The sequence below is a fragment of the Heptranchias perlo genome, chromosome 9 (assembly GCF_035084215.1).
Source record: "Heptranchias perlo isolate sHepPer1 chromosome 9, sHepPer1.hap1, whole genome shotgun sequence".
In the NCBI taxonomy this organism is placed as follows: Eukaryota; Metazoa; Chordata; class Chondrichthyes; order Hexanchiformes; family Hexanchidae; genus Heptranchias; species Heptranchias perlo.
Genome location: NC_090333.1, coordinates 22489239 through 22501472, shown reverse-complemented (window position 1 = coordinate 22501472; position 12234 = coordinate 22489239). Strand labels below are relative to the sequence as shown.

At 47.6% G+C, this 12234-nt stretch overlaps 1 protein-coding gene across 2 annotated transcripts in view; it reads right to left on the bottom strand.

The window, feature by feature from the left end:
* The window catches only part of tie1 (tyrosine kinase with immunoglobulin-like and EGF-like domains 1), a 102671-nt gene that overhangs the window by 41704 nt on the left and 48733 nt on the right, over window positions 1-12234 (bottom strand). For both annotated transcript variants that reach the window (XM_067990005.1, XM_067990006.1), the window contains exons 9-11: window positions 6384-6528; window positions 5403-5564; window positions 129-266 (exon numbers count right to left, since the gene is read on the bottom strand). In XM_067990005.1, the coding sequence (XP_067846106.1) occupies window positions 129-266; window positions 5403-5564; window positions 6384-6528 (445 nt within the window). The remainder of the gene's footprint in view (window positions 1-128; window positions 267-5402; window positions 5565-6383; window positions 6529-12234) is intronic.

The following is a 12234-nucleotide window of genomic DNA, read 5'->3' as shown; positions in this document are numbered from 1 at the left end:
GAACTACCTGCTTTAGCTGCTGTGTATTGTACAGATATGAGTTTGCACTGGGTGATTTTTTTGTGAGATAGATTAATAACAGACTCCACTAAACAGTCAAACAAATCTAAAAAGTTGTAGGTAATTACCTGGGCAATCTGTTTCTAAGATAGCATCAGGTCCTGGGGGTCCTTCTCCTCCCTCTCCTGGGCGAGTGAGCTGTACTCGAACCAGATAACTTGTCGAAGGTTTCAAATTCATCAGTGTGATTGGCTCATTATTATCAACTAAAATAATACAGACAAAACATTTCTTAATTTAAGTGAAGATGTTATTAAGTTCCATTATCCAATCTATGGCAATGTCTTTTGTGAACACCGTGGGGAACTTTTGTCTCGATAATCACATTTCATTACTGTTTGTTGCCAATCTGCAGTCTATTGCAACCTACAAGTGAATTGCAGTCCCCAGGCTTTGTACAAATAGGAGCACAAAGGATTCCACTCAATCAACATACAACCTGTGTGCGACCAAAATTGATGTAATGTACCTGTAATGAATCTATAATCAATAATCTTTATTGAGTGTCATGAACTGTAATTAGGTACAATGTATTCATTGAACTGCACTTGATGTAACTTGCAAATTGTATAATCTGTATTGTGTACGTCTGGAATGTGATATGACAACAATATTGTATGTATTGCTGCAAATTTTAGGAATAAAGTATATTTTAAGAAAAAAAAATTAACGCTGAATAATGCATGTGAATGCCTACAGCACCATTACTGACATTCATTGAGCTTCCCGAGGGGAATTCCCCCATCTGCACTAGGAAGGAGTATTGCAGGAAAGGTGATAGGCTGGGCAGCATGTGAGGGCTTTGTGCCCACCTGTCAATACTTGCACACCCACATCTGCAGACAGAAGAGGCCAGACCTTGGCAGAGGTTTAATGCGCGCGGAGGCTCCAATTGTCCCCTCTCCTTTAAATTTCACTCACCATCAAATTTTCTCTCGCATTGCTTGTAGCTCCCTACATTTGCCTCAGTGGATATCTGGGTCTGTTAAGAGTGATTTTATCACATTACCACTCAGGCGGAATTTGCACCATTTCTTAACCTTCCACCATGCACGTGGATACAGTGCCGGAAAGAGTTCAATGATTTGACACGAGTTGTCAAGGTGAGTGAATGCAAGTGTCAAGTGGCACATCCAACCAACTGCAGCACTGCTCCACACACGACACCCCACCTCACCCACCCACCAACAAACGCTGCCCATCCGTACTCAATGCTGCACTTCGGATGCTGCATCTCACCCTCACATAGTAGCACACTTTCAATCCATACACCCACCACTCACAGGTCACACACACTAGCAGGTATTCGACCATGACAGGCACATCACCCAAACACATTGCAGGACACTCACTGACACACTTCCCTCTGTCTTGCAGGAGAAGGTGGCGCATAACAGCCGGCAGCAGGAGAGACCTGAGGGAGGACGGGCATGTCTACATGTCCTCAGCCCCTTGGAGGAGACTGTGCTTCGGCTCATTGGGCAGGCCGTTGCTGCACCTGTGACCACATGCCGCGCTGGAAGTCCCGATGAAGGGGGTCTCTGCATATCTAACGCTCCTTCTCATTTCCCACATTTCCCTCCTCCTATAATCTTTTCTGACTCACGTGCTGCAGATGACGTCGGCACGCAAGCCTTACTTGCTCCAATCCCCGCTCCACAACTCCGCCTGTCTCCCTTTGTCATTGCACGTGCCCAACAACTGGGGCCACCACCGTAAATGGTGGTGGAGGAGGAGGAAGACAGTGATAACGAAACCGCACCGTCACTTGATCTGACACTCGCATCCACCAGCTCAGAGACTGACACTGCGCGTCCACTAGAGGCTAGATTAGAGGAGGGATCAGCACATGGTGAGACACCGAGCACAAGTGTGCTGGAGCCGGGACGGGGGGAACGGATACCACAGGTGCCAGCTCGCCAGAGGGCGAGGTTGCACAATGGTTCTAATGCTGAGGAGTCAGATGATGACTTCGATGGGCCAGGCTACAGAAGATGGCTGACGGGCGTACACAACCAAATGCTTGGTGTACTGGAAAGCCTGCCAGAAAGGCTGTGCACAATGACAAGGGGCATGAAGGAGTCCACCTTGAACTTGGCACAGGGCTTGGCTCAGAACTTGGAGCCCATCCTTACCCACGTGGAACAGGTGGCCATCTCCATCAGCACACCTGTGGAACCCACCAGGACACAGCGTCTGATGACCGATGTCACGGCTTCCATTGCAGCACAAACCAATGTCATCAATGGTCTGCATGCTTCAGTTGAAACGCGTACAGCTGCTATGGCAGCTCAGACTGCTGTTATCGTGGCTTTGGATATCACTGTGGAACAGGGCGTCACAGCACTCCAGCAATCCGTTCTCCAGCTAATCATCAGGAGTGGTGAGACGCCGCCCCCGGAGAGTGGCAGTGGCGCCATGGCAGTTGAACCCACTGTCCTCTCTCTGGACAAAAGCATTCCTGCTCCCATCCCTGCCACTCTGCCAGTGCCCTTGCTGTTGCCTGTCGGCCAGCCAGGCGAGACTGCTGCAGCCCATGCTGAGATGGTGCAGTCTGAAGCCGGGCACTTCCTGGCCCAGAGCAGCTTGAGGTCGTCCTCCAAGACCATCTGCACACTCCTCAGTTGAAGGTCAGCAGCCTTCCACCACCCATGCACCAGCCACTGGGGATGCATCTTGTAGGAGCACTAGGAAAGGTAAAGGCACACGAACAACAGGCACTAAGGGAATGCATAAGGGTGAATAGTCTAATGTTTGATACTACAGTTAATGTGTTAGGTTATAAATTTGGATTTGAAGTCTCAGATGGTGGTGGGTTTTATTTCTGCAATGAGCTGTGGGAGGAAGCGATGTGTAATCATATGAAGGGCGATTTGATGGTCATACGGGAGGACGGGTGGGGAGTGTAGGACTGTTGTTGATTTCGGAGGTTAGTGATATTGCTCACGAATAAGGTGAGCACGCAGAGCCCTGGCAGACCGGACCTGTGCACCTTGTTGCCTCCTTGAGTCCTCCTCCACTTCCTCCTCCTCCTCTGCCTCTTCCTCGTCCTCCTCTTCCTCTGCCTCTGGCTCAGGGACTTGGCGGATAGGCTGTGACAAGGGCTGTTCCCTCATAAGGGTGAGGTTGTGCAGCATGCAGCACACCATGACAAATCTTCACACCTGCTCAGCGGAGTACTGCAGGGCTCCACCAGAACGGTCAGGCAGCGGAAGCACTGCTTTCGGAGGCCTATGGTGTGCTTGATAATGCTCTGTGTGGCTGAATGGCTCTCGTTCTACGCCTGCTCTGCACGTGTGCGAGCGTGCCTGACTGGAGTCAAGAGCCACCTCATATGGGGATAGCACTTTTTAAAAATTTGTTCAGGGGATGTGGGCGTCGCTGGCGAGGCCAGCATTTATTGCCCATCCGCATTGCCCTTGAGAAGGTGGTGGTGAGCCGCCTTCGAACCGCTGCAGTCCATGTGGTGAAGGTTCTCCCACAGTGCGGTTAGGAAGGGACTTCCAGGATTTTGACCCAGCAACAATGAGGGAACGGCGATATATTTCCAAGTCAGGATGGTGTGTGAATTGGAGGGGAACGTGCAGGTGGTGTTGTTCCCATGTGCCTGCTGCCCTTGTCCTTCTAGGTGGTAGAGGTCGCAGGTTTGGGAGATGCTGTCAAAGAAGCCTTGGCGAGTTGCTGCAGTGCATCCTGTGGATGGTACACACTGCAGCCACAGTGCGCCAGTGGTGAAGGGAGTGAATGTTTAGGTGGTGGATGGGGGGGCCAATCAAGCGGGCTGCTTTGTCCTGGATGGTGTCGAGCTTCTTGAGCGTTGTTGGAGCTGCACTCATCCAGGCAAGTGGAGAGTATTCCATCACACTCCTGACTTGTGTCTTGTAGATGGCGGAAAGGCTTTGGGGAGTCAGGAGGTGAGTCACTCGCCGCAGAATATCCAGCCTCTGATCTGCTCTTGTAGCCACAGTATTTATGTGGCTGGCCCAGTTAAGTTTCTGGTCAATGGTGACCCCTAGGATGTTGATAGTGGGGGATTCGGCGATGGTAATGCCGTTGAATGTCAAAGGGAGGTGGTTAGACTCTTTCTTGTTGGAGATGGTCATTGCCTGGCACTTGTCTGGCGCGAATGTTACTTGCCACTTATCAGCCCAAGCCTGGATGTTGTCCAGGTCTTGCTGCTTGCGGGCACGGACTGCTTTATTATCTGAGGGGTTGTGAATGGAACTGAACACTGTGCAATCATCAGCGAACATCCCCATGGAGGGAAGGTCATTGATGAAGCAGCTGAAGATGGTTGGGTCTTGTCACCCAGTAGCCAGCCTTTGACTTGCCAGTGCAAAGATAGTTGGGATGTGGACTGCCGCATAGTGAAGGCATCGTGACTGCTGCCGGGTAGCGGGCATTGACCTGCATGATGCACTGCGTGTGATCGCACACCAGCTGCACATTGAGGGGAGTGGACCCCCTTCCTGTTCATAAAGATGGTTGAGTTGAGATGTGGAGCACGCATGGCTATATGCGTGCAATCAATGGCACCCTGCACCATGGGGAAGCCTGCAATGCGAGCAAACCCAAGTGCTCGCTCATTCTACTTTTCTCTGTCAAGAGGGAACGTGTTGAACCTGTTGTGCAGCTCGTACAGTACCTCAGTGACCTCCCTTACGCAGCAGTGCACTGCAAACTGCGAGATGTCACCAGCAGAGGCCTGAAAGGATCCAGAGACGTAAAAGTTCAATGCCTTGACAGCCACAGGCAATGCTGTCCTTGCCCTGCTCTGAGGCTGCAGTTGTGGCTGCAGCAGTTCACGTAACTCCCTCACAATCCCTTTTGTTAACTGCAGCCGTTGGATGCACTGATCTTTGCTTATGTTGAGGTAAGAGTATTGTTCCCTGAAGGCCCTCATGGGATATGGCCTCCTCCCTCTCCTCGTAGCTTGACCTGCTCTGCGCGGCCTCTCTGTGCCTAAAAACGGGCGCTACATGCCCGGATTTCTAGCCTGACATTTGGCCCCAGCAACTTTTAAGTGCAGAGCTAACTGCAAAACTGAAGCATTCCACTAGAGGGCACTCCTATCAAATGTTTTCTCTGCTAATGTCTGTCAATTGGTCTTTTAAGTCGAGTAAAATTCATCTTGTGGAAATTCTACCCCCTTAATTTAATATAAAGTTCGCAAAGATTTATATAACCTCCAAACTCTGACTGTTCTCTGTTGATATTATCAATTTCTTTGATATAGCAGGGGAGTGGGAGTAATTGGCAGCTCTTTCAGAGGGCTGGCACAGGCACGATGGGCCGAATGGCCTCCTTCCGTGCTGTATGGTTCTATGATGTTATGACCTTACCTACTATTGAAGACCACTGTGCGCCACTGTCATTTGGCTTGTAGAGGAGTTTCACAGATTTCACCGGTCCATCTCCAATAAAGTTCTCACTGTTCGGACTCACTTTCAGCTGCTTGCTTTTCTTTTCCAGGACTCTTGGTGTGTTGACTGGGGTGGGAGGCGCTGGAACAACAATTGGTATTTTGTTTTTGAAGTGAGAAGAAAACTAACAGACAGTCCATTGGTGCAATCAAAAAACTACGACAAATAGCAATCCACGTATGGCTGTTCTACAACTCCTATCAACTGCTCCAAAGAGAGGTGATGCTTGGGTAAAGATGCACAATTCAGGAAAGAAGATGACAATCTTGTGTTGGTCAGTGATGAAAGTTTTTGAACTCCCACTAAGATTTGGGTTAAGTCTGATTAAACTCATTCCAATTCAGACCATCAGATCGAAGAGACTTTCAACACATCGGTCTGGCTGGATCTAAAGCCAGGCTTTAGAGTTCAGGGACAGAGTTTCCACTCACTGCTTTTCTCTTTTTTCTTGTGTTGTATTGTGTGCTTACTTACACATTGGCAAGAATAATTACACAGCTCTGGCACCGTTCCATTTAATCACCTTTTCCTTAAACTCAAGTAACTCAGCTGTTTCTCATCTGTCGGAAATCACGAGACAATAAAATCACAAGGTATTAAAAAAAGAGGAACTCATCTCCATGTACAGCACCCATTCCTTCTCAGTGCAGCTCAGAAATGGATAACTATTGTGCTTGACAGGACTGTAAGCTCTGCTCTCCTATGCTTCATATGTAATGCTGCCAGAGGTCAACAATGAAAATTAAACAGCAAGTTACAGGTGCCACGGGATTTGTCAGGATTGGAAGCACCATGTTTACATTAATGATGCTCATATAATCACTCCATTTTAAAAGACACCATAGTCAACTCAAAAGTGAAAAACTAGGCCCAAAGGATTAAGCTTTTGGAGTCTCCTACCTTTTACAATAACTTTGAACCTCCTAGAGTCAGTGCCAGTGGATGTACTGACTCCGCACTCCCATACACCTTCATCCCGTGAAGTGAGCTGTGGCAATTTGAATTCTGAAGTGGTTATATTTCCTTGCATGATGGATTTAGTTGCCTGAGATGAAAATACAAAATACATTGCAATTCACTTTGGATCATTTCTGACAATATAATAACATGGTAACTCTTGTCTGTTGAATAAAATGGAACTCCACACAATAACATGGTAATTAATCCTTATTCTACAAAATATTAAGGATTGCCTTACAATTACACAGCGCATATTCCTTTCATGGAATGAGAACAAACCCTCAAACTCATAGAATCATAGAATAGTTACAGCACAGAAGAAGGACATTCAGCCCATCGAGCCCATGCTGGCTCTTTGTAAGAGCAATCCAGTTAGTCCCATTCCCATTCCCCGTAGCCCTGCAAATCTTTTCCCTTCAAGTATTTATCCAATTCCTTTTTCGAAACCCACGATTGAATCTGCTTCCACCACCCTTTCAGGCAGCGCATTCCAGATCATAAATACTCGCTGCGTAAAAATGTTTTTCCTCAAGTCGCCTTTGGTTCTTTTGCCAATCGCCTTAAATCTGTGTCCTCTGATTCACGACCCTTCCGCCAATGGGAACAGTTTCTCTTTATTTATTTTATCTAAACCCCTCATGGTTTTGAACACTTCTATCAAATCTCCTTTCAGCCTTCTCTGCTCTAAGGAGAACAACCCCAACTTCTCCAATCTAGCCACGTAACTAAAGTCCCTCATCCCTGGAACCATTCTAGTAAATCTTTTCTGCACCCTCTCTAAGTCTTTCACATCCTTCCTAATGTCCCAAACTCACTACAATCAATAGTTCCGGAACAATCTATACTGCTGTGGGTTCTTTCTACCACCTTAATTTGAGGACAAACAACACCATGGAATGATGGGAAACATGTTCAATCCCCAACCCATTGTGTTTCCTACTTAATTGTCCCACTACAGGGGGAGGCTCTGAGCAGGGGAAAGGCATCTTCCTTAGGGAAGTAGAGAAAAACATCGGACAGACTTCTTCCTTGGATCGTAGCAATGTGCATCTTGGTGGTAAGCTGGGAAAAGCAACGATGGTGACCTAGAAGCAAGTTATCAACCATATACCTGTAATACCACTAAGGGCAGACTTTGGGCACATCTGGAGGCACATTATTAGGTGCAGGTCCAGGAAGATCAGAAACAGTTTGCACCTTAAAGGTAGCAGCATCATTAAAGGAGCAGGTACAGTAAAAGCCAATGGGACAGCCTGAAAGACTTTGCCATTTTTTTTCAGGTAATGCGGCAGGACTTTAACCTGAACACCTTCTGATGAAGGATGGTAAGCTTCAAATTAATGTATCCATGCCAGAAGCAGTGATTTGCATTTTGGTTGGTCTTACTAATTTGTTCAAAGGTTCCAATCCCCTGTGAACATCTGCAGCTGCTGTGCCATGGCTGGGATGGCAGCAGCACCCCAAGCCAAGCAATAGCCTCGCACCCCTGCAGTCTGCCTTGGATCAAGCTGCTAAGATGTTGCACTGTGGCGCCAGGCACAGGAGGAACAGGAGAAGCAAGTGTAGGTATGAAGAATGATGGTGCAGGAATAGCAGGAGGGAGGTGGTTTGACTGTGAGTTTTCTCTTTTTATTCCAGGTGGCCATGGAAAAAAAGAAGAAAGAACTTGCATTTATATAGCGCCTTTCTCGACCTCAGGATGTCCCAAAGTGCTTTACAGCCAATGTCGTACTTTTTGGAGTGTAGTCACTGTTGTAATGTAGGAAATGCGGCAGCCAATTTGGGCACAGCAAACAGCAATGTGATAACGACCAGATAATCTGTTTTTTTTTAGTGATGTTGGTTGAGGGATAAATATTGGCCAGGAGTGCAGGGAGAACTCCCCTGCTCTTCTTCGAAATAGTGCCATGGGATCTTTTATGTCCACCTGAGAGGGCAGATGGGGCCTTGGTTTAATGTCTCATCCAAAAGACGGTGTGTGGCCAGGGGGAGGGTAACTGTTGTTAATGGCTCAAGAGAGGCCCAGGTGAATGACTTCAGCAGCTTTCAAGGAGGCTTGTGGTTGATTCCCTTTGTCTCCAAATAAGCCACATCGCAAAGTGTGGGGGGGGGGGGGCAGGAAGGGTTGGCACGACAACAATGACTTGCATTAAGTACATAGCACCTTAATGAGGAAACATTTCTCAAGGAACTTGACAGAGATTTAATGAAAAACAGCCACCGAGCCAAGGAAGGAAATGCTAGGAGGGGTGACCAAAAGCTTGGTCAAAGAGGCGGGTTTGATGGAAGGTGGTAAAAGGAGTAGAGAGAGAGGTGGAGGGAGTTAGGTAAGTAATGCCAGAGTGGCTGAAAGCACTGCCACCAATTGTGGGGCAAAGGACACAAAAGGCTAAAGCCAGAGGATGGACAATTCAGGAAGGAACTGTGGGGCTTAAGGAGGTTATTGAGAGAGGGAGGGGTGAGGTCATGAAGGGATTTAAATACAAGGATGAAAATTTTAAATTTGAGCTGTTGAGAGACCACGGCCTGGATTTTAACTTGGAGCCGGGAATGCAACAGGTGGGTGGATTTGGGTGTGGGGAACCCAAAAGTCAAGTGTGCACATTTAAATCTGCAATCGTATCTCGATTGCAGGCAATTATCTTTGCTTCCGGGTTTTGCATCTACCCGAATGATGCGATTTAAAGCTGCTATTTAAAGGGCCAGTCCAAGAATGGATTTTGAAGGAGAAATGGAGTCCAGGAAAGTAAAGGCTGCCCCTAGATTTAATGATGCCTCCCTCGATGTACTGTTGGCTGCAGTGAGAGCCAGGAGGGAGGTAATGTTTCCAATGGATGGCAGGAGGAAACCTGGTTCTGTAACCAAAAATGCTTGGCTGGAGGTGCCCAGGTCTTGGGTTCAGTGCAGGAAACGTTTTAATGACCTAAACAGGTCAGGAAAAGTGAGTAGAGTTGCTGATTCATCCACATCCTGAGTTGTTCAACACCCTTCCTCCACCCCCCATCTGTGTTGGCACATCTACCCCATCACATAACTCCTCACACCCACTTAAGTGTCATGATGTGGAGATGCCGGTGATGGACTGGGGTGGACAAATGTAAGGAATCTTACAACACCAGGTTATAGTCCAACAGTTTTATTTGAAAATCACAAGCTTTCGGAGTTTACCTCCTTTGTCAGGTACCTGACGAAGGAGGTAAACTCCGAAAGCTTGTGATTTTCAAATAAAACTGTTGGACTATAACCTGGTGTTGTAAGATTCCTTACATTTGTCCACTTAAGTGTCAGCAGCAGCAACCATCCTTCACTTTCTATGCACTTGTTCAACTGCTCATTTATTCACCCACCACTGCCACTCACCCCAATCCTGATGCAATGTAATGTAGTCTGATAGTCACCTTCTGATGCATCTCCTTCATGGTCAGCCTCACCCAAAGCAATGCACTCATGGTGTGAATATGTCACCTTCAGTCACTCACAGGTCTGTTCTTTCTCCCCTTGTCGAAGAAGAGAGCGCATAACGCAAGGGAGAGGAACAGAACTGGAGGTGGTCCACCACATAGTGAAGGTGACAAGTGGAGGAGGAGGCCGTGGAAATAAGTCGGACCGTAGCATGCCTATCCATCGGAGATGGAGAGACTGGTAACCCGCAGGTGGCTGGTGACAGAACTTTAACATCTTTCAAACACATGATGAATTGATTTTATCAATGATGTAACTGTGCCAGACCCCAGTATGGTCATTGGAAAGATTGCCACTCTTGCGATGAGTCATTAATATCGCTTTCTGTTGTCTTCCAGGGCCTTCACACCTTCACAGGAATCAGCAGAAATGGAAGAAAGCGATTCCTCAGAGGAGCTCATTCCTTCTGAGGGTGCACCATCACAGGACATACAGCCATCCGCCAGCGCTGACACTCGCACTTCGGTGGGTTCTGTTAGACAGTTAGTTGGGTTGTCACTTGGTGATTCACCACTCACAAGTGAGCATGAGCAGACACAGGTGGCAGGGACAGCTGTGGAGAGTCCGTGTCGGGGGGGCTCACTCCTCTCCAAGCCCTGCTCAGCTGGACACAGATGCTGAACCCCAGGGGCCATCATTGAGAAGGAGAATGATTGAGGTGCAGCAGCAACTTTGCGAGGTAATGGAGAAAGTGCCACGCACACTCTCCACAATAATGGAAAGGATGGAGGAGTCCAACTCCATCGCTAGTGGATTGATGACACAGGTAAATGTGGGAATGTCTGCCATGGAGATAATGGTAGCCTTCATTGAGCTTCAAGCACAGCTCTCAAAAGTCTCCATGCAGGCCATGACAATGACTCTGGATGCCAACATGTCTGTCACCTTAAACAGGCAGACAGATACTTTCACCGTGGCCTTACAACATCTATTCACCAAACTGCTGGCCAGCAGTGATGTTGCACTGGCCTAGGAGAGGGATGATGGTGAAAGGGGACATGGAAGTGGGGACTCCACTCAAAATGCTCCCATGTCATATCCGTTGCCTCCTCCTCAACCGGTAACCACAATGCTGCCCTCTCTCCTGATGACTGAGTCTGCCTCTGCACAGGTGCAGGTGGAACAGTTTTTGTCGGGGCCCTCAAGGGCTCCAAACCCCAGAAGTCGTAGGCCGAGAGCATCTCAGCAGTCAGGGCAGGGATCTGAGCAACCGGCCACTATCTCTGCTGAAGCCGCAGGGGATGTACCATGTAGAAGTGATAGAAAGAGAAAGGCTTAGCAATTGTAATTCACCAAGGGCACGCACAAGGGTGTTTGACGAGCTGTCATGTTGTTAATTTATATTTTTTTTATGTTATGGCACATTAAATTTAACCATTATTGCCACTACTGCCACATCTTGGCCATTGTTGAGTCCCTGTTGTGAATTCACCCTTTCATGTGCTTCATCATGAATGACAAGACATGATGTCACTTATTGGGTGACTGTGCAATGGGTATATGTGTAGATGATGGATTGTTTTGTGCATTGGGGGGTGGGGAGTGGAGTTGGTGGTGGTGTTTGGTTCAGGCGGCCTGAGTATTTCAAAGTCTTCAATTTGCACATCTCATTATGAGACCATGTTAGAGATTTCTGCCCCAATGTTTCACTTCTTACCCAGTGGTCATATTTCTGTGTGTACAGCTCTTGTGTTTCACTCCACAATCAAACTGTTGTGTGTACAGCTCTCATGTGTCTCACCCTGTGGTCGTACTGTTGTGTTCGGAACTCACAGGCCATTCCCAGTGATCATACTGCTGTTTGTATGGATCACAGGCCTCTCTCCTACAATCATGTTGCTCTGTGTACAGAGCACAGGCCTCTCCCCTACGATCATGTTGCTGTTTGTATAGATCACAGGCCTCTCTCCTACGATCATATTGCTGTTTGTATAGATCACAGGCCTCTCTCCTATGATCATGTTGTTGTTTGTATAGATCACAGGCCTCTCCCCTACGATCATGTTGCTGTTTGTATAGATCACAGGCCTCTCTCCTACGATCATGTTGCTGTTTGTATAGATCACAGGCCTCTCTCCTATGATCATGTTGTTGTTTGTATAGATCACAGGCCTCTCCCCTACGATCATGTTGCTGTTTGTATAGATCACAGGCCTCTCTCCTACGATCATGTTTTTGTGTGTATAGATCACAGGCCTCTCCCCTACGATCATGTTGCTGTTTGTATAGATCACAGGCCTCTCTCCTACGATCATGTTTTTGTGTGTATAGATCACAGGCCTCTCCCCTACGATCATGTTGCTGTTTGTATAGATCACAGGCCTCTCTC